At 40.0% G+C, this 23,596-nt stretch overlaps 1 protein-coding gene across 1 annotated transcript in view; it reads right to left on the bottom strand.

Moving 5' to 3' along the window:
* dlg2 (discs, large homolog 2 (Drosophila)) overlaps window positions 1-23,596 on the bottom strand; it is a 198,269-nt gene that overhangs the window by 129,682 nt on the left and 44,991 nt on the right. The window contains exon 4 of the mRNA XM_034683719.1: window positions 22,037-22,105. Coding sequence (XP_034539610.1) covers window positions 22,037-22,105 — 69 coding nt within the window. The remainder of the gene's footprint in view (window positions 1-22,036; window positions 22,106-23,596) is intronic.

Below are 23,596 nucleotides of genomic sequence, written 5' to 3'. Positions count from 1 at the left end.
TCCTTTTGCTTTCCTATTGTATAATTGCATTTTACTGTAAAGCGCTTGGAGAACCTTTTAAAGCGCTTTTATAAATAAAATGTATTATTATTATTATTATTATTACATGTGGAGGTAGCCTGAGACCTCAGAGAACACAGACTGCTGCCTGACTTTTGGACTTTCTGGAAAAGAGTGAAGACTAAAGGTCTGGAAGCATTGTTGTAGGATGTTGTGATTTTTTGATTAAATAATGATGGCATTCTAACAGTGTGAGGATTTATAAAATGATGCATCTATCAAACTGCTGCCAACTAAATATTTAAAAACAGAGTACCTTTAAAAAACGTTTGAGCCGACTTGATGAAAGAGTGGGAATATACCAAACAAGGAAGTAATAGATTTCAATGCTTACATTTTTTAACTGTGGATATGTTCTCAAAGTATTCATTACAAGCAACAATACATTTAGGTTTACCTTTTTGTCTGTAAAAAAAGAACACCTGGGCCTGTTACAGTAGATGAGATGTATTGGTTTCAGTGCCATCAAATTTTGAACTAAAACAAACATGTTCGAGGTCTATGGAGGGTACGCTGGTAGTTCACTGTCTAACAGAAGAGGAGTTAGTCTCCAGGAGAAGGTCACTGTGGCCCTTGGGAGTAATAGATGGAGTAAAGAGCAATGAGTAATGGAAAAGCAAGGTGTTGTTATTCAAATTTACAGATAGTATTTGTTATTCTGATTGAAGACATCGGTTCATGTGTTTACATGGCATGTGATTTAATCCGGTCTGGTGTTAACATGCACCTACAAATTCAATCAAAACAGCTGTGGGACTCATGCGCAAAATAGATGTTATTCGGCATCACTCTCCTCCTTCTTGTCTAAGCGCAAATAGACTTTTCCATTTGATCAGCTCCCCGTCCCGAAGATGAATATCTACCGGCTATTCAGCGGAGTGGTGGCTGTTATTATGCTGCTCTTGTTCAAACGCCAGCTTGATATCAACCAAGCCTTATTCCTTCCGAGTGCAAGGAGGAGAAGACGAGCCCATGAAAGCTTTGTGTGTGCTACACACATAAACGTACTGCTGCCGCCTCCCAAAACGCTCCGGTCTATCCCGACCTCACGCAGTTCGTCTTGGTTTTTTAAACAAGTGTAGAGTATCAAACTACAGTCTAAGTGCTGAATTATATCAAGTTCTTTGAATCGTCAACTAAATACAATCTCTCTGCCAGTTTGACTTTGAAGCAGCCGTTCTCTGTAAGTAGAGAAGAACCTTACAACACTCTGTATGAGCGTCAAGGCGTTGGGCATGCATAGAAAGAACACAGCCGAAGACAATCAACGTTTACATGGGACTGATCTCCTATTGATCAGTTTATCAAAAGGTCGAATGGTTTGCTTTTTAGATATTATTATCAATATAAATATTTTAAAAAAGAAAGCACACAGGGATAAAAATAAGATAAAATGACCAAAGTTGCATCGTATGAAGCAGTGCACAGATTGAGATTCATGTCAGTAGTTAAAAACGTTTCCCAAAGAGTCTTTTCAAGCTTTCAAAAAGTAAAGTTATTATGTTATCTCACTCTTATGAATGCTCACTCTGAGCATTCAGATGGTATGACTGATTTTTAACGTTGTTTGCATTCAGCTGCAGCTCATGTTCTCCTACTCTGACTTATTTTAACTTTTATTTTTCTACATTTTTTTATATGAACATAAAACAAAAAAAGTGAGGACTAGGACATTACATTGCAATCAGTAAAAAGTAAAAAGTAAATGTAAGTAGAATAGAAACAAGCACAGAACACCACTGAGGCATTCAGACATTACAAGAGTGAAGAGTCTTTGTGGTTATAGCAATCCCTATTTTCCAGATTGTATCCCTCACCTGAAGGAGAAGAGTAAAAGTAATTTCTGCATACTGTGAACAAAATTAATAATGTTTGTAAGCAGTTCAATGGTGGGAGGGTTCTTCTGAGCCAACTTTTTTTTTTATTGCTTTCTTATGGTCTGCCATGGAAACCTTCAGAAGGTATGCATCCCTTTTTCAGAAGCCTTCAGGGATTTGTCAAGGTACAGAAAGCTAAACAAAGAATCAAATGCCATATCTAAAGTCTGAGATTAAATGCTCCTCTCCTTTCTTGAAAGACTGAGAAATGGACGAGACCAAAAAACATGCACATAGTCTGCAGAGACTGCTCCATACTCCCTTTAGCAGGGATATTGTGAACTACTTGAGTTGTACTTTTGCAGGGGTAATAAAAAAATCAACATTCTTCCAACAGAAATCTCGCCAGAACAAGGAGTTAGTGGATGTGGATCGAGTTTGCCATATTTGAAGCCAAATTATCTCTGATATCACATTGTTAGCCCCAGCGCTGTCTTCTGTAACTTGTATTCTCATTCATCAGACTGAATTATTCAGACAGTTTACCAATAATGCCTCTGAGATGTTTTGGATTACAAGCATCTTATTTTCTTATGAAAGAAGTGGCGGATCTGTAAGTACCTATATACCTGTAAGTACCTAATACCTAAAGTCTTCTTTCACCAGCCAATTGGGCTGGCATAGATCTTTAAAACTCTTTAAATTTCTGTTTTTTAACCTTCTACAACTTTTTAAACTAAAATCAAAACAAACAGCCAAATAAAGACTCCCTCAGTCAAACTGCAAGCAAGCAGTATTGCTGTGCAACATCAAAGTTCTGCCTTTTGCAAGGTACCATATATTAGAGTAAAATGGCTTTGATGTTAGGTTTGGTTCATATTGTTACTTGACCATGGCTATATGTATCACTGTAATACCAACACAGCTGATCCTTCCAGCTGTGGAGCAGGAACCTCAAGGTTAAGAATTTGTCTTTTTAATGTCAGACGCTCTGTCAGGTGCTACACCTCCGTCTGAAACGTTTCTATAAGCAGCAGATGAGCTTTAGAACCTGCTGGAAACTTAGCAGCTTATAAGTAAAAATTACATCTGCATTTAATCTCATGCAACACAAGCTAAATTCCCCTGCTAATGCAGTATGAGACCCCATCCTGGCTATAACTGGTGATGTGCAGTCTTTGCCTACACATGCAAGTTAGCTTTAAAATAGCTCCCAAACCATCCAACCAAATTAAATATATATGCTTAATGGCATCGCGTATGGGGTGAAAGCAAAAATCTGCACAAAAAGTGCCAAAAAATCAATTGAATTATTGATCACAGAGACTGGAGGGAGGAACAGAAAGGAAGAAAGGAAAGGAAAGACAGGAAATAGGGCTGAGAACTTTGCTGTGTCTAGCTCTCTGCTATGAAGGGAGAAAGACACCGGAGGGAGAACTGTAAAAGTTGTTAGATCAGATGATTCTTTGCCCAAAATCTGCAGAATTACACACAGGGTCTGTGCTGATTCTCATATTTTTTCTTTGACTTATGCTAGATGTAGGACAGTGACATTATGTACATATTATTGTTAAATAGCAGCATACAACACATGACCTCTACCCCTGCCCCACCTCCGTCCTTGTTGTTTTATTTTACCTGTTTTCTTTTTTATATTTGATTTTTTTAACCATTTTTATTTTATGTAAAGCGACTTATAAATCCTAAGAATTATTATTATTATTATTATTATTAAATAATCACATGAGTGGGTGGTTTTGTTGTGCATGAATCAACTCATTTTATAGACTCTGTTTTCTGTGTCCTGTTTTCTCAAGATCTCAACTCAAAAAAACAACACAAAGGCTGGACACTAAGACCATAACATGCCATGATCAGAACTTAAAACTCCAAAGATCCACAAGCACCAAAAAAGCATAACTTCTCTCTTCTGCGTGGGCAACAGCAGCATGCCATGCTATACCATCTAACCTATCACAGTAACCAGCGTATTGTTTTGTTTGCTACATCACCAGAAAATCCCTCCATTTTCTTTAGATAATTAGATTAAATAATCCAGCATGATGGGAAAGCTGCTTTGTTATCTAGGATAATCAGAGGGATGAGTCCAGACCCATTAATAATCACATAAACTTCACTGTTTTATCCTAAAAGTCCACATTTATCTTTGCTGACATGGCTGTGGGACCCAAAACTGATGCCACGTTAACCCTGTTATCACCCAAGTTCAAAAGGTGGAGGTGACATAATCTAGCTTTCTATGACTGTTGAATAAAAACAGTCAAAAATCCTGACCACATTGACGCACACATACACACGTCAGCTCATTAGTAAAGCGAGACAAGAGTCAGTAAACTTATGAAAGCAGTGTACGTCTGTGCTTGAGGAGCGCCATGACTGCCTCCATTCACTCACTAGACTTCATGTAGCATCTTCTGCATATCCTCCACACATCACCACTCACACACACACACATTAGAGAAAGTCCCTTACCTTCATGTTTGATCTCATAGCGCAATAGCATGCGAGAAACATGGCGGGAACATGAAAGAATGTAAAACTGCTTACTCTTCTTCAAGAATGAAAAACAAAAAAAGCAGAGAAAGGAGCTGCACCTCCAAGAGAGACGGAGGAGGAAGTGTCCCTGAGTGAGAGAACTACTGCTCTGTTTGTTCACACACTGAGGTGGCGAGACCACTTTTTCTCTGGGGAAATTCTTAACAGCATTAAAAAGACCTTTCAATAGACGCAAATCTCCATCGCCGCAGGCTGGCAGGCGGGACTGACGTGACAGAGGGGGATCTGTGTTTGTGAGCAAAAGAAGAAAGTAAACAGAAACGTCTGCTGGCTGAATGTAATGTACATGTTCGTGAATCAACGAAAATCAAAGGAAATATTAGGAATCAGTCGTTTGTGTGCTCAGATTTCACATTTAAGTGACTGATGTTTGACACACTGTAGTATGCTGAGTGATGTCACACATGGAGTATTTTTGTTTCCAGCATGTTGCAACCCAGCTTGGATTTAATATTTTTTCTCTCACACTCTGTGTATTTCCCTGCCTCCCTCCCAAACTCGCTCGCTCGCTCACACACACTCACACACACACAGTTTCATAACATGCAGGGCTTCATACTGTCGCTTGCACAGAAGCACGAGCGAGAGTAACACCTAACAGTTACACTAATACAGGTTTCCTTTGATGATGAAATCCTACTCAAGAAATCCTGACATAAAGTGTGAAGTGATGCTGAGGAAAAACTAGGGAATAATAACAGGAACATCTTTTTTTTCTACATGTTTTCACCTCATTCGAAAACAGCTTAATTGATAAGATAGAATTTTTCATAAACTGGTCAAACACACTGCATAAGAACTGCTGTTCACAGCTTGTGTATTTCTGTGGTTAAACACTATAACTACTTTGACCACAACCCTAACCCTGCCTGCTGCACCTCTACCGCCTGAATTCCACTCTGTCATATTTCTGCTCTGTTTCCGATCCAGCAGGCCGGAGCCCTCTGTGGCAGATACGAAAGACTTTGATTTTTGCAAGGCACATCAATCAGCATAGAGCAGATCAAACTTGACAGGAAGTCAGGCACCAAAACAAAATTAAAACATATGGTTGATTTTCAAAATAAATGCCTGGAAGGCCTGGAATCAAGAGGTTAGAGGTTTTCAGAGGCCAATGAAGACAAAATGGATAAGGAGAGGCTCATCATGAAAGCAGACACCTTGGTGACCTCGTGACTCGAGTTGTCCGGTGGTCCTGCTACATGCTGCGTTCTGAAAACGCAGCCCATGGGTGTGATCTGGTGGAAGTCTGGCGTAACAGCACCACCACATAATAAGTGATTCGGAGGCTGCCCCGTAGCGGCAGCTTAAAATGAAGTCATAAATGAAAGCAAACCATGACTGCATTAAAGATGGACACCAAAATTAAAGGCTCAAGCTGTTACACATTTTTATTTAAGTTAATATAAATGGGATTAAGCAAACACAAAGCTCCCATGGGCGGAAATCTTAACCGTGAAGATGCCAAGAAGCAGTCAAGAAACAAGACTGCCAGTCCAACTGATGTGTGAGAGCAGGACTGGCTGATGCTGATGGAGGAGAACTCAGCACGCTGATCACCAAAGTTAGGAGGATTTGTTGTCTGTGTAATAACCCTTAACCCTAACTCTGACCTAACAATTAAGTAGACATCTGAGAAGCTGATTAGCAGCCTGTTTTGTTAAAGAAACCTCACTGCTGCACTGCAGGTCAGATGCTAGGCTGAGGTTCGATGGTATTGACAAAAGAGCCCACCTGAAGTCCAAGCTCAGAGTGAAGCTGTGATCACTTCTTCAGCCCTAAGAAGTCCCTTAACTGGTCTAAAAAAGCGTGCCTGATGTTCTTCGATTCTTGTGGAGATTATCCAGAATAGTAAAGGGTTAACAAGTTATCCCAAAAGCTTGGTGAAGAGCTGAGGGTATCCAAAAAGATGTTGCTGTCTGAGAGCAAAGACTTGGTTAGTAACTTGGCCCCAAATCAGACTAGAGGCGGGAAAAGCAACCCAAGACAGGCAGAACAGGATGGCCAGAGATTGTTGGCAAGAACACAGAGGTTTAGGGCTTACATCAGGCAGACCAGTCTGGGACAAATCAGGTCCTAAAGAAGGAAAGCTGGTAGTACAGCATGTGTGCTGGCAAAAGTAAGTTATGAAAACACGGTGTGGCTCAGGCTAAGCAGGTGTAAAAAAGAGGAAGCTTAGCTGGAGGTACTTGTGGAGTATGAAGGATAATCACATTAGATGTCCGTTAGGTGCAACTTATGATGTAGAGGGTTTGAAGCACGATCAACTATCTCATTACTGGCAAATTTGGGAGGGTCTGAACGGAGTCTGCAACATGAGTAAAGGAGGTGGGAGATGAAGCAGAAAAAACAAGTCAGTGGATCTGGATGAGGAGAAATAATGTACGTTGGCTGCCCCCCAAAATAGAGAAAACTGTTCGTGTTCTTTTCTCTCCTCTTTTCTCTCACAAAATTTGGGGAGTAGGGGGAGGTAGAGCCAAATCCATCGTGGGGGGGGGACTCTGTTCCAAACAGTCTTCTAATACTGGCTCAGCCTTCTCTATCTGCTTTCTAGCATCTGTCTGTTTTCTCCCTCTTCTCTGTTCTAGTATCAAGATGGTGCCACAGAAGGGCACCTCAGCACTTTGCTCTTATTTATTTTTTGTGCTTTTGTCATTTTGTTTCTCCCCTTGTTTCATGTTTTCACTGAACTGGAATGTTTTGCAATGATAAGACAATTCCTTAAGTTAGCTAAAGTTGCTATGTTATGTGTTCACTTGGCATCCACTTTAATGCCAAGCCTTCCATGTACACGACTCACTGACACAACTTCACAATTTAACTTTGCCTTTTCCATTTGAAGGCAACATGTGTGCTCTGCCCTGATTAGTTTCACCTGTGTTTGAACACCTTTGTGTCTTTAGTTTCTCTACTTCCCTTATCTTATCCATATCTTGTCAGTTTATTGCATCTTCTCCTGAGTTTGTCTGTTCCCTCTTCTCCTGTGGTTCCTTCTGGTCATGCAAGTATTTCTCCTGTGGCTCCTCTGTGTTCTTTGATGTTGGATTTACAGCTTGACATTTTTTAACATTTGTGTCTGAACTTTGGGTCCACCATCTAAAAAATGTGGCATCTCTCCATCTATATATCTATGTATCTATTAGTTGAAGCTTCAGAGCCTACATTTCAGTAATCTTGAGACTTTCAAAGAGTGGGTTTTTTCATATGCTGCTTGGGGAGTTCGCTCACAGTAGTGTGTGTGTGTGGGAAGATGCGTCGGGTATCTGAGTGTAGTGGGGAGGTATTAAAGACGTTGTATAGAATATATTTTTGGTTCCAGCCTCCCTGTTACCATGGTAACTGTCCATCGATTCAGCACTATTAGCAAACGTAGATCCAAATAGATCCCCTACTCGACGTTTCCTTACGTATTCATTTCCCTCAGCAGAGAGTGTGAAGGAAAGCTGGAGGAGGGAAAAGGGGGCAGCATGAGGAGAGGAGGAGGAGGGAAGAGTAGGAAGTCAGGGGGTGGATGAGCTGGAAGAAGAATCAAATGATAAGATCAGAGAAGTTGTAGTTCTTTATCTGTATGTAAAGGGTCAACTCAGAAGGAAAGGACTGCCTGAGTCCTCATGATCAGTGTTGAGTCCTGAAGGATTTGTATTAAATTGAACCTGATGTACCTCTAATAAACAACCAGAGGAGACTATGGCTGCTAACAATGTTTGATCTGTATCATATCTTACCGTGACACATCTCCTGAACACTTTGCCCTCTCATTAAGGCAAATAGTGTAAAACATGTTTGATATCTATTATATTAGATCTGAATAAATTAGTCTCTATTCATAATTTCTCCGTGACATCACACACAAATTGAACCGCCCCCTGGTGGGCAAGAAAGTCTTCCTACTGCCACAAAATACGGACTCTGCTGCTAACTACGTAATTCAAAACTTTAAAAAATAACAGAGAGTTGCTCAATTGGAGGCACTAGCCTACAAGGAGACAAGCCATGGTTGTACTTCTAAAGAATCCCATCTGAGAAAGAAACTCCTGAGAGGAGGCGATTGAGGAAAAATGCTATTAGATACTCCGCTGTTACGACCGGACAATTTTATCCTGATGTTCTGGTGATAAAGGGGTTTTAGGTCAGTTGAGGAGAGGGTTAATATTTAGTCAAGACTTGACACTGAACATGGACAGTGGCATGAATTATATCAGCCACCTTTGCTTTGATGACAAAGAATTGATCACCCTCCTCATCTCAAATACGTATGTCTGTCTGTACTTTTATAGGCTTTCAACTTGCCAGCTGTGTAAAGGGAAGGATTATTTTTTGCAAACATCACCAATGTAAAGTGCTGATGATCAATTAACAAGCCTGTGCTGCAGCTCCAAAGATCGTTCAATGGAGGTCATCATCATTACGCTCTTTTTCGCCCTCCAGGCTTCTGCGCTGGTGACGTGACTGAAAATGTTCTGAAGAGTGACAAGACCGCAAGGACATAGAGTCACTTACGGTGATGAAGCACATGCTAATCAGATTGAGGAGGACCTGACCTGGGGTACTAACACCACAAAAACTGTGAAGAAGGTGCAGCCGAGGCTTTACTTTCTGAGACTCCTCAAGAAGAACCACCTGTCACAAAAAGCTGCTTGTGTCCTTCGACCACTGCTCCATAGACAGTGTTGTTACGTACTGTCTGTGTGTGTGGTATGCCAGCTGCAACTTTATAGCTCACGGCGCCTTAAGAATGCGAGAAACATCCTCAGGGACCAAACACACCCAGGTCATCACCTGTTTGAACTTCTGCCCTCGGGTAGGAGATACAGGACATTAAATACGAGAACAAACAGACTGAAAAGCAGCTTTTATCCCAAAGCAATAAGTGCACTAAACACTAAATAATGCAATATAAAATGGGTCTGTGCAATTTCCGATTGACTGAATGTCTGCCTGTTGAGTGCTGGATGTGTCTCATGGTTTTATTTATTTGTATTTATTAATGTTTGTCTTCTTTATTATTTTTTTTTATTTTTTTTTATTTTACTACTGTTCTTTTATGCATCTTCTTGCACTGAAAGGGGTTGCACCTCAATTTCGTTGTACAGTGTACAATGACAATAAAGATATATTCTATTCTATTCTATTCTTCTAATGGTTCACATGCTAACTTCAGAAATATGATGACGCCACAGCCTGACAATACAGCAACTTCCATGTTTCAGGTAATGTGTCCACACTAGCACTCATGCTCACAATGATTTCTAAATTCTAAGATCTTAAAGCTAGGGTTGGTAGTCTTGGAAAACTAGCGTGAATTTGAATGTAGCATTTCCTCAGGACTTCATCTAAATAAAACAAATAAATAAATAAATCTGACTACCAACCCTAGCTTTAAGTTTTCCTTCACTAACAGAAGGATCAGAGTTAGAGGCTATAGTGGCTTTAATTCTGCCAATTCAACTACAAGTTATTCACTCTGGTTATTAGCTCCACATCTCCACATTCTCAGTCCAAGCTTTTGATCAAAAGATCTTCTCAATGATGGAGGATGAGCTGGTTTGAAGATAGACTGTAGTATGATGGTTAGACACACCTACCAAACCACTCTTCACACTAGGGATGTACATTTTAAGTATTTTCCGTGATCGATTTTTGGAAATGTTAACAATCAATTATCGATTAATTGATAATAAAAAAACATTATTATTCTTACGTCAAAAACAATGCCAAATAGGTTGTTTTCCCCCTAAATTTTATTTTCTACAGCAACAAAATGCATAAAACTGACGGGATTGAATACGGGCACACGTTTGACACGCAGAATATCAACGATCAGGCTCATTGAAATATTCTCCGTGGACATAATCTTATAAAGTGAAGGCTCATAATACTAACAGAACAGTACTTCAGACTCACAGTGTCCAGTTTTCTGTCTACTCGTTCTTATTGAGAAAAATAAACATGTGTATTCGGTCAGGTGTCAGCCAGGAGCGCAACCGGGTCATAATCAGTCCTGCTGGAGAAAAGCTCAGACGGCTCTGATGTTGCTGGTCTGTAAATGTAGCGTACCAGAATTTCCCAACTGTCTGTTGCCTTTGTATCCAAAGGTGGGAAATATCCTGTTAAAAAGTTGTCAACCTTTGTGTCCGTGTTGTTTTTGGCAGCAGTTTTGTATTGATCCTCTTTTAAAAAGCGCACGTGGAGACCTGACGCACAGCCACAGCCTCCAGCTGAGCGTCTGCGCTGTGCGCAACACCTTTAACAGCTGATTCACATCCAAACATGCTTTAAACTTAAAACACCTCCCTGATAGATGAGTGTAATATGAGACCACATGATGTTTGTTCCACATGACGACAAATTGATAACAAAAATGTGTGTTTCGAGTAATTTCTTAACAATCAATTAATCGATAATCGATTAATTGTGGTCATCCCTACTCCATACACAGTCCTCAATAAGTACTGCCAACAGAGCACAGTATGATGTCAGGTGAACTGTGTGTCAGACTGTCCTCTTCCTTTCTAATCACAGTTTCTAATGATGAGCCACCCGACAAATTTACCTTTCGTCTGACCTCACTCATAAAGAGATCCAACTTGAAAAAAAACCAAGACACACTGAAAGTTGTGCAATCAGGATCCCAAGACATCTGACTATTTGCCGTTTCCAGAAAGTCTGTCCTTTTCACCCCTGTAGAGAAAGATTGCAGTTTCCAGGCAACACAACCGATCACAAGTCCACCCAGCAGGCTGCCCTGTAGTGGGAGGAAAGTTGTCTTATCTGCAGAGGACAGGGTTTCTACCCTGGCCATGTTGTAATGAGAACGGTTTTCTTTCTTTTCTTCTGCTCGGCTGTGTAAAACACAGACTGAAATATAACTTTACATGTCCACACTATCACGAGGCACTGCCAAATGGATCTGGTACCTGTTCCTATGAATACATCATTTTAAAGTGCTGGTATTTTTAAATTGACCAAATGAGTTTTATTCTTTGAATCAGCCCTGACCGCCTGCAGCAAGTCTTAAAGAGTGGAACTATAAAGATCAAACAACACAGTGCTGGCCCATCACAAAGCAGACGCACTGATGGTGCCAGAGATCAGAGGTGCGAGGACTTGTTCTCAACATGTTCCTCTGTAGGTGAAAAGAAGCATTTAGTCATATCAGGGCTAAACAGGCTATTTCATTCTTGATTACAGAGGCTTTTAAATCATTGGCTTTAAGGAGAGGTAGGGCAAAAAAATCTAAATTGCACCATAAACAGCTGGAAATGGAAAACTTAAAACTTTATTTCTTCATCCTCCTGAATGTTTTACCTGTAGAGGTCAGTCCTCTGTACAATTCAGAGGCACCAGACTCTGAAATATTGTTTCCTATTCTGGAGAAAATTGTTTGTCTGTAAAATATTACAAAAGATGCCTGAAAAAATATGTAACTACTTATACTCATTTTGTACTGTTATGCATTTAAGATTTATCATATTACAAAAAAAATGCCAATGCTAATATTATCACTGTGGTGTAAATATATTTGTAAAAAATCTTGCTCAACCACATACCCCTAAACTGGTATCCATAAATGTTCCCTTTCAGCTAGTTACTACTGGACCTTCTCCAGTTGACCTATTACACCACTGAAACAATTGAAAAACAGGTTAGCAATAGCTGATAACATCTACGCATTCTATTGGCAAATATCAAATGAGGTATTCTATTCAAACTGCTTTAGCCAGCCTTCTCCTGCTGCTTCCCCTGCAAACTGCTTCGCAACCCAACTCCACCCCATTTCCTCCTTTTATCCAGTGTCTGATTTTACCAGTCCCTATGTACTGTATGTGTCACTGATGCCCACTCTGTTCTGTACACAGTTGTCTTTGCTGCTGCTCTCCCTGCCTTGTCTTTTTCCGTATGCACATGAAAGAGAGGGGAGGTGTGATCTACCCACCTCAGGCTTTGGCATTCCAGGTAGGCCGGTTGAAGGCCAGGGAGCTGACAGAACAGAGCCATACCACTAAATTTAACTTATTCCATGCAAATTATCAATTCTTTAGACATGAAGGGTTCTGACTGAAATGATAGCTCTACTGACAACTGCAGGCTCCTGCAGAAATCTTCACTTACTTTTTAAAAGTAGAGAAAGAACTGACTGAAATTACAGCTCTACCAATGCCATATGTATTGTCACTGTTGCCAGCTCTGTTCTGTACCCCGGGCGTCTTTCCTGCTGCTGCTCTTCTTGCCTTGGCTTTTCATGTATGCACATAAAGGAGAGGGGGGGTGTGCTCTCCCTACCTCAGGCTTTGGCATTCCACATAGGTCAATGGAAGGGCAGGGAGCTCCCAGAACAGAGCCATACCGCCAAATATAAATTGCTGCATGCAAATAATTAATCCTATTGACAAGAGTGGTCCTGAATGAATAGTAAATATATTAACTAATACAATCACAGTTATACTTTAACAACACTTCAATCAACTGAAGGTCGAGAAAGGTATTGTTCCTGATTTCACAATTTAAGTTAATGTAAATAAAGACAGAAAGCTAAAGCAGTTACGATTTTAAACATGTAGGAATTACGTTTTGTTTATTTACCTCAACACAGTACAAAGTAACACCTCCCACTTTAGACAGGTTCATATCTACTAATCAGCTGAATAAGTAACAAGTCATAAAACAGGTTCTTAATTTACTTAGACCAGCAAACACAACCCATAGCTCTCTTCACAGCATACTGTTCTTAAACCTGAGCTTGGACATCACACAATGTCCCTGCCTCTTCAACGCCAGGGTCAACTCCTGCCCATACCTCATCTTCCATCCAATGAAGGCAGATCTCACATCATACTCATGAAACTAGCTACAGCAAAGACCATTTCTCTTCTTGGATAAAAACCACACCTTCAGCAGCTTGAAACTTTCACTTTCTTGAATTGAGAATTGCTATAAACATTTCAATGCTGGGTCCAAACTGAACCTATGTCATATGTTTGTTTTGGAGAGTATGGAAGAGGAGCCTCTGCAGAAAAGAGTGTTAGACTCCAGATGAAGAGATAATCTAAAAACAGAAAGAGAAGCAGAGTATCAACACACTTGTGTAGGAGTGGTTTCTTCCTCTCTTTTTGCTCCCCTCTTTTTTTTCTCTCATGCTGAACTTCAGTCCAGTATACTCAACGTGCCCCCAAAGCATTACATAATGTGGCATTGGAACAAGAACTGCATATCATTAAGCTGTGCACATTCATTATGGACAGCAGAATACTTAAGGTAGGAGATGAATTTAATATTCACAGTGTGACACAAGCACTGGGAGGGAGTGCTGCTTAGTGACTGCTGCATTAGTATGAATTAAGAGACTGAGTACTTATAACCCAGATCAACCAGATATATTATAAACATAAGAGCTGGTGGTTTAAACATACACCATGAGGTCATGAGGGGAATTCACATGGCAGCCCTTCATACTCTCCAGTCGCTGGCATCACAGAAAGGGATTCTTTTCAAAGATAGGAAGAGAGCTAATCTTAGGTTTAGCTTTGTGTGGGCTGAAGTTAAACCTTATGTAAAGCATGTCAATGATGCCGTCATATACTCCCCCAGGTCCACACTACAGTGTGCAATTTGATGCTGGGTAAAAATTACAGATCTCAGTGGGGGAAACAAGTCAGAGCTAAACTTCAGATTTCTCTGTTTATCATCTTCATTTTTAGGGAGCAACTTTTCCATGAAGTGTATCACTTCTTCAAACAATGCATGAGTTTAAATGTGCAATTACAAGATGTCTGCTCAAGATCACATGCAGGGGAAAACAAAGCTTTACATTACCCATAGAGTAGTTGGCCCTACCGAACTCAACAGCCTCAAAACGTCACATGGACAAATCATTCAATCAGAGTATTTGGTCAAATAGACTGCTAACCTCTTCCTCGGTGCCTGCAGGAAACAGCTGTAACGGATAACAACTCTAGAAACACTGAATAAAACCAATACACTCAGATGAGGATCTTTATATTCAAATGTTGTTATTCAGTGTACTTTTTGCAGCATTGAAGAGTGTGCTGGCTTACCTTCTCTTTATTAGTTTGTTTTATTTATATCCCCAGAGAGTTAATCTTATTGTTTCAAGAACACAAGCTTTGTCATCTTGAGATAAAGAGATAAACATGGTGAGATCTTAAGAGGATGAATAAACGATTCCTTGTTTGGGAAAGTAGAGTATATTAAATGTTTGTATGTATGAGCGCTGATGGCTTCCGTACATTATCAAAAACATTTATTGTCAATAAGTTTCAGCACATTGTAAAACATATCACTATATATTTTTTTCCAAGTTTCGACAGATACACATTGTTTTGAGCAATATAAAGTCTGCCTCCATCACTAACAGTTCTCACAGAAGGCATCCACACTGCATGAGGCGCTCTGAGTGAAGGACAGCTCAAAGGCCGACCGGTAATGGCTTTCATACAAACGCCCATGTGAATATTTAACCATAGCTTTCAGGAGATGGACAGCCTGAATGACCACAGGTGTGTGTGTGCTTCTTCAATATGTGAAGAAGACCCAGACACACGTGTCCATCTTCAACATGACTGATAGCACTGTAGGCTAACTCTCTCTCCGATCTGTGTCTGTACTTAGGCTGCGAACCACTCTATCGGTATCTATGCATAAATGATGGAGATGGCTCTTTCAGGTTTACTCAGAATGGTGCATGCAAGAAGCGAGTCCAACCTCAGTGCAATGTAAAGATCAGGTACTTATACTCTGCTAATACTAATACTGTTGCAACCTGCATACAGACAGTATTGTTAGCTAAGCAAAAATATGATCCTGATGACTGAGAGAACAAAAGATTCAACCTTTGAAAAAGAGTAATTATAAAGCAGTCTCCGACTAGACCCGTCGTTATCTGATGGTATTCAGCAGGGCTTTGTGGGCTGTGAGCCAAGCTGCTTTAAGGTTAACTTTACTTGTTAACTGTTTACTTGTGATGAATTAGAATCCAGATGGCCGATGTATCAATCACTTCTTTAGAGTAAAAGATCTAATGTTGAGGCCAAACTGAACATTTAAGCACGGTTATAGCCGGATCTGTTAGATGTAGGGTGTCAGGACCCATTGGCCCCCAAAATTAATTTTTATTAATTGTTAGTGTTATCTAGAGCATGTTTCTGCCTAAGACAGCCATGTAAAATATATTAGATTGTAATGTGCATGGAGTAATGGATGTTATCACTGAATTGTTGTTAAAAAAAAAGAAAAGACTTATATCAGCGTTATATATCGGCCATCGACAGACCTGCTCTGTGATTATCAGCATCAGCCACTAACAAACCATTAACCACCACTGCTGACCTCTGGACAGGAAGTCTGGCATGCTTAATTATTCTCTCTGTCTTCTACAATGTGTTCTCTGTCAGGGACGTTGACCAGTGAGAGCACAGAGCACTGCACATGAAAAAGTCACAAGTGTAAACCAACAAAACGGTGAAGCGGATAAGAAGAAATGCAAAGTTGGTGCTGAGATTGACCTATAGCCTTAATGATGTGTTCTCGAGGGACTACAGGACTACATTCTACTACTGGTTTTAATTGCAAACACCATTTTACATCTGCAGTCCTCTGGGGTTCAGGTCATGTTGGGTTTTCATGGCGTTGGGTTTTTAGTCATTCTGGTTCTTCTCCTGTTTGACTTGTTTTGTGTTCTGCTTTGTTCGTTTATACGTGTTTTTCTTGTTTATCAAAGTACATTAGAAATCCCTGATTTTAAATGCAGTGATTATAACTCTAATAATTATTATTATTATTATAATAAATACCTTTTTTAACAGACTTCATAGCCACGACAGTGACTGTTAGCTAAACTGGCAGCATTGATCTGCATTCTAATGACAATGTTAATGTGCTGACGATTGACAGGATTGATATTTTCCATCTCTATGGGTTAGGATAGAAAACATCTGTTTAATGTTTCAGAAAATAATCTAATTGTGATTATTTTCCTCAATATTGCGATTTAATATGCAATTATTTTTTCAAGGTCCTCTCCCCATGTATTTTTCAACAAACACAAGCAATACATCAATCTGTATTATAATAAACAATATCAGATTTAATTGTTCTTTCTTATAGGCTAGGCTTATGTTAAGATAAAGGCAAATGAAGCATGAATTAATATGAAAGACTGTTTAATTATCTACTTTAATTACAGTTGTAAACTTACTAAATACTTTGACTTGCAGTCTTGTAAGCATTCACCACAACAACTTACCAAAATTCTGCCAACCAAGTGTGGTGTAAACAGAAGTATATAAGTCAGTAATAAATCACACAAACTAAAGTAAAGATTACTGCCTGAGTTATATTTCTGCATGCAGTTTCAAATTATGTTTATGAGGAGTAATACTTTCAAACAGTTTGGTCAGTGATCCCTGTCGCCTGGTACTTTGCTTACTTGAAGTTGAAGCACTGGTCGCTAGCAACTGTCGTACATCGCTTTGTGGTAGGAAGGTTAACAATTGATTGTTCAGAACTTACTTGAACACATTTTGTTGTTTCGATTTTGTATCACGTGGATCAAACATCATGTGGTCTCCTGGCATTTGTGGTTAGAATATCTTGTTTTATCATATCACGATTATATCGCAAATGCAATTAAGCGTTCAGCCCTAGTTTACAGTACTTAACTTATTTCCAAACATACAGCAGTAAGAGTTCAGAATCATCGGCACATTAGGGAGTTATGATATCAAATACAAAAAAAAAAATTGAAATGTATTCCATGTGAGTTAGGAGGATAAAAACACATGCGAAGGATTCCCCTCTGCAGTTTTCAACAGCTGCTTATAAAGTGAAGAGCACGTTGAATAGGCTCAGGAATTTCACTTAAGAGATGTTTTCTGGAAACCCTCTTCTGTATATAGCATTCAGTTTGGAGGGAAATAATCATGATGGAGTGACATTTTGCCAGGAGGAATCCACAGCTCAGAGCGTCAATGTGCTGCATCTGAGCCACAAACCAGCAGACTGAAGTTCAACACAACTTCTGCTGCCATGAAGTCAACAAAGCGACAGGCAGGTTGGCTTATGTCTGGAGACTGACGTGTGAAGTGAGAGGGTAGAAGAATATCTTATCTGCAGGCTTATCACTAGAAGTTACTCTGTGGGGTGAAGTTAATATCCGCTGAAGCAACATTCAACAATCAAATATCATATTGGAAATGAAAGGTGATGAAGACTGAGGATGATGGGAAGACAAAAACCTGTGCACATGCAAACATTTAGAAAACAAAGAGCAAGCCCTTCTCCTGCTCCACTGCACGTTTCACTCTCCCACTGTTTCACTCTCTGTGTCTCTGCCCACCACTCAGTCATTCACTCCTGCTGACTCTTACCTTAGTTGTGACAATGCAGAGACAATCCATGCTGGCCAGATAAAAAAAGGAGCCCTCACCCTATTCTCACTTTCATCGCCTCTTTAAGCACTTCTTGAGAAAAAAAGGAGGAAGATGAAGAAAAGGATTCCAATGTGAGGGAGCAATGAGGAAAGATAAAAGAAGGGGATGCTAAAGAAGAAAAGGAGCAAAAGGAAGAAAAAGAGGAAGAAGGGGGAGGAGAAGACACACACCCAGGCACGCTCACACACACACACTCACACACGCTGGGGAGGAAGAAAAGCCACGGCGGACAGCTGTTACTGCATGTGGGCCCCTTGTGAGGGTTGGGATGCCTCCTCCACAGCGCTGAAGGCAATCAGGATTCCAAACGCCATCTCGGAGCAGAGCATGCGTCATCAGCCAAACACACAAACACACACTCACTAAAAACACTAAGTAGCTGGCCAGGACTCCTCCAGCAACCCGGAAATTCTCAAGCTTCTTTCCCTCTCATCTATCCTCCGCCTCTTGTTTTCACTTCATTGTCTCCTGTCTCTCCCCTCGGTCTCCAGGCTGAGCAACTGAGCAGCGATTCAGGAGGGGAGAGAGCGAGAGGGAAGAGAGTGAAGGACGAGCGTCAGCTCAGCAGAATGAATAAGGACTCCCGTGCACTGTCTCGCTTGCTATTAACCGCTGTAGCAGACAACTTGGAACTTCCTATTAAAACATTGGTTTTAACCGGATCATTGGAGCGAGAACAGAAGTGCAGCAGCAGTCTCTGCGTGAGGTATGACTGATTCGGCATCTTAGAGATGTCGAATGCCGGTCTGCAATTTTAAGTAACAATTACAAACAATAAATCACCTCTAAGTCACAGTTAAAAATTCCATCACATGATAAAAGTTCACGTCTGTGATTCTGCATGTGGCTCTGTATCATTTAACTCCTTTTATCATAATGCTGATGCACCAAAGATGCACAGACTGCAATGCACAGCTGCTAGCATAGAGGCAGTTCATGGAAATAATTCTCTAATGGTGCTCAAGCTCAGTATGAAAACTAATGCAGAAACTGTTGTTTACCCTGACAACAACACAGTATTGACCAGAGGTGCAACGCTTACAAGTTCAGTCGAATCAAAACAAGCCTGAGTGCACTGCAGTAAAACACTGACAGCAGACTCTGTCAGCATAAACAGCAGCACAAACTCACAACTAACACTTTCAGCTATCTGTGTCATCCAAAAGGGAGATAAGCACTTCTTCCTCATCAGATAAGCTCATATCAGTGATGATAGATGTAAAGCTCAGATGGTCTTTCTCAAATCTGTCTTTGTGTCTGTGCTGAGACTGTACACATTGCACAGAAAAGAAGCTCTCTGATCAAACATCAGAGTTACTAGAAAACATACTGGCATGCAAGTTTCAACTTTTCTCAATAAAAGAGGACATTTTCAAATCTCCCATATTGACTGTAAATTGCTGTAGTTACATGAAAATCACCTTCTGCACTTGAAAGGTATCTTTGCATCAATAAAGATCCATTGATCACTGTTAGAGGTTGTGGTGTTTGTCCTTCAAAAAACGAGAGAAAAGGCATGTGCTTGACTTTAAACTATCATTATACACATAGACAAATATACGTATCAATCACTCCTCACTTCAATGGCTGGTTTTATGCAGGGCAGGTTTTAGGAGTTTAAAAATCCACCTTATTCACAATAAAAATTACTTCTTAATTTATATTCAAACAACCGTGTGCAGAGAGAGAAAAAGAGCACGGAGAGAAAGGGATTGCACTAGAATATCTCCATGATCTGATCATAGTTGATTGCTCAAATTATGTACTTACAGGCTAAATAATTTAAAAGTACACTTTCTAAATCTGTTTTTTTTTTTTTTTTTTTTTTTTTTTTTTTGGGAGGGGGGTGGGGGGTTGGGAGGCATAGCCTAAGGTGTATTTTCAGGTGTTGCACACAAATCTCACTTACATTACAAATGGTGTTTGATTTACACATAGATGTTGTGTATTAACATATATTCATTATTCTTTACAGTTGCGCACACACCTCTAAGCCCTGTCCTATATAGATTCATCCCCTCTGAGATTTATAAAGACAAGAAAATTTTCATAGTAAGTAGTTTAAGGCAGCAGCTCTGTCAGCTAACGTGCAGCATGTATGAATACGATGACAGTGCAAGCTGTAGCCGTCACTCAGTCAGCACGCTCCCAGTCTGAAACAGTGTTACATGCAGCTCATGATGCAAACAATGAAGCAACTCCTTAAACAATCAGACCTCTTCAGAGAGCTTCAGTCAATAAGCCAACACAACAGAAGAGTTGCTAATCAACCTGAATTAGTACTCCATAAAATGAATCCAGACTCCAACACATCAACCATTAGGATCCATCTCCCGGGTAAACTGAGCCTCTCCATCATCCCTCAGCACACTCCTCCTCCTTACCTGTCCCTGCACCTGTTTGCTGGAGCCATTCTGGTGAAGAGGCGTGTTGGAGAATTTGACTTTGATTACTGCTTTCATTTGAAGACGAAGCAGAGCTCCTTCACTCCCAGAGTCCCGTCGTTGTCTCTGAACACGTTCGGCAGCTCAGACTGCCACTGCCAGAGCTACACTGCTAATCTTTTCAGGTGAGGCAGCTAATGCAGCCTGGAATTACTGCATTAGTGAGAGGGAGCGCCTGAACCACCTTTGTTGGGTCAGAACTGATACCCTGATTCCAACGCTGTGAAACTTTAATTTGATATCAATCTTTTTGTTGATTGTTACCATTTGGTTTAATGTTTTTTTAACTCGGTAAAGCACTTTGAATTGCTCTTTGTATGAATGGTGCTTTATTATAAATAAACTTGCCTTGCCTTCTCCTCTCTCTCTTTCTCTGAGCTCACAGGACGACAGGAAAAACATGCCAAACCAAAAGAAACAGCAGCAGGTACTTCAACAAAATGAAACAAACATCCAGTATGTCTACTATAACTTCTGATTTACCACCAAATCCTGTGCATGCCATGAACAGCATACACATTTCACTGACTTACATGTGTTTTTAAAACCATCAGGTTTCAAGACCAACACACATTTTCCATTTCATACTCTTCCAGACTCAAATTTCAAACTTTTGACTGACAGTCACCAGAACATGATGAGTTAAACGTTGAAGTGTGGTTATTTCCCAGTTTGAGTCGTGAGCGAGCCGGGCTTTATATTTAAATGAATAACAGTTCTGGCCTCTCAGACCTCACTTCAGTTTATAAGATTAAAAATGATTTAAGATTATCCATACATCATCTTTCATAAATAAAATTTAAAAAGAGAGCTAAAAGCAGCTGATCATGTTTGTTTTATTGCTGCCATAGAGGTATAATTTCTGGTGTCATAACTCTTATAATTACATAACTGCATATTCATAGTAATAATCATAAAACTTCTTACTTGGATAATTATATGCAATTTAAAACAATTGCTGTGCTGTCATACAAGTCAGTGTGGTCATGAAAGTCTTCATTCAGTGCAGTTGCGCGGAAATGTAAAGCCTTTGCTAGAATCCCAGTTTATTAGCAGAAATTCTTTGATCGCTTTGAGAAATAAGGATGGAGGAAGTGGTTTTCCAGCCCCCCCTTTTTTCTATTTCTTTACGGATCCAAAAATCAGTCAAATCAGATCCACGCTTTTCCACATTTCACATACTGTCTCAGCTCACTGTAGTATGGCCTGATTTTTCAACCAAAGAGAGACACAAGCGGTCCGAAGAAAAACTGCCATCCAATAAACAGCTCAATTTAAAAAAGGTCATTTTTATCTTTTTGTAATCAAATAATTCATTAGAATATATTACAGTCACCTCCCCTCTCTGGAGGTCATAGTAACTTCTGAAAGGCTGTGAAGTTTCTGTCAAACAACAACTAGTCTGTCCTCTCAAACACTTGAACCCCATCTCTCCTGCACGTACCTTTATCAGCTACAATGAGCTCAGTGTTGATGAGATTACAGTGCCACAGATTAAACGACAGTTCATATTTGCAGGAAAATGGTGAGTTTAGCAAAGTCACACTGTGCTTTTCTACCATGCCATGACTGATGATGAGTGATAATGACGTAAAACCAAATGCAATGATGGAAACAGACATAAAAGAGATGTTTGTAATGAGCCCACAGTGGAAGACTATGTGTTGTTTAGAGAGGAGGAAACACTCACCTCACAGGTCCTGATGTTGCTCTCTTCCTGCTCCATCGCGCTGGGCTCTGAGCTGCTCTGCTCCCTCTGCTGGGAACAGCAAACACAGGTGCGACTCTTTAACACTATGTACACTCAAACTATAAAACACTGACCTGAGGGTAACTTTACCAACCTCCAGGGAATGGTTTCAGTATTTTAGAGCATGAATTATGACCAAGGGAGCTGCTGCAGTATTAGGTGAGAAAAAACACTGACTCATTTTTATCCTTTGATTCATGTTTGAACTGATTTCCATTTGACCGTGGTTATTTAAGGTCCTTTGGACTGGACGAGCCTGGAATCAAACTGCTGTGCTGAAGTCCCACCACTGCCCTGTGTTAGAAAGATGTACTGTGTGATGTGGACACTAAAATGTCTTGTATACAGTATATTCTGTGGTTATATTTGACTCTGGTTATTTTTGCTCTGGCTGCTTTGCCAGACATCTTAGTGTTCAAGTTAGTTTTCAAATGCTGGCTGAATGTTGAAAATTTGAGAACAATCTGCTATTTAGAAGATTTAAACAAGAAATTGTTTATTTGGAGCAAAATTAATAACTCTCCATGGACAAAAGAGCAGTAATAATCTGTGCTATAATATTGAATTTGTGAAAGATACGGTCTCACTGAAATTTGAAGAAACATAAGTGCCAATTAAACAGAATTTAATCACTGAAGTGTATGAAACACGTTGTTTATCTGGAAGCCAAAATCCTTGGTGGCACGCTTCAGACCTGGGGTTCGTCGATTTAAAAACATCCCAGAAGAAAACAGACTTTGTGAGTTGGAAGTGGAAACTGAATCCTGTGTACAAATTTATTTTGATATTTAAGCTTGCTAATTCTGTCTCGAAAGCTTAAAAAAGAAGACGAAACAGTAGGGATGTAACGGTATTGTAAATATTGCGGTATCTCGGTTTCAAAATTCTCAAAATAATGCTGTGGCATGTGACGGTATCAAAGAGGAACTCTAAATACTCCCACTAGTGTAGTTTTTTTCTAGCGCTATTGAGTGGGCCAGTCTGAGAAGCAAACATCATTTCCCATGGGGGAGCAGAGCAGAAAACTTAAACTAGTGGAACCTCCTGCAAAGTTTAAATCAGAAGTATGGACGTGTTTTTGGTTTTGCAGTAAACAAAAACGATCGAGGAGAACACATGACGAACATGAAAAAAACTGTTTGCAGGCACTGCCTGACCGCGATCGTCTACGAGTCGGGGAATACAAGTAATATGAGAAGCCACTTGATGAATCAACCCCCCTGGAAAAGATTGTTGATGTGAAACCAAGAAGCAAGCAAGGCCAAACATCAATTTGTGAGGCATTTCAAAATGATTGTTTTTATTCTTGTTAAAACACGTTTACATTGTCAGTTAAAAGTTGAACGACACTAAACTGAACATTATTGTTTTCCAGTTGTTACACTGGATGTTTACATTGTCAGTTTAAAGACACTCAACTGAAAGTTGTTTTTTTTATTTGCTTGTTACTTGATACACTGGATGTGCCTGCACTGTTCTTTTCACTTGAAAATACCTGTA

The sequence above is a fragment of the Notolabrus celidotus genome, chromosome 5 (genome assembly GCF_009762535.1).
Source record: "Notolabrus celidotus isolate fNotCel1 chromosome 5, fNotCel1.pri, whole genome shotgun sequence".
NCBI classification, from domain to species: Eukaryota; Metazoa; Chordata; class Actinopteri; order Labriformes; family Labridae; genus Notolabrus; species Notolabrus celidotus.
Note: the sequence above shows the minus strand (reverse complement) of the source record. Positions and strands in the feature narration are given on the sequence as shown.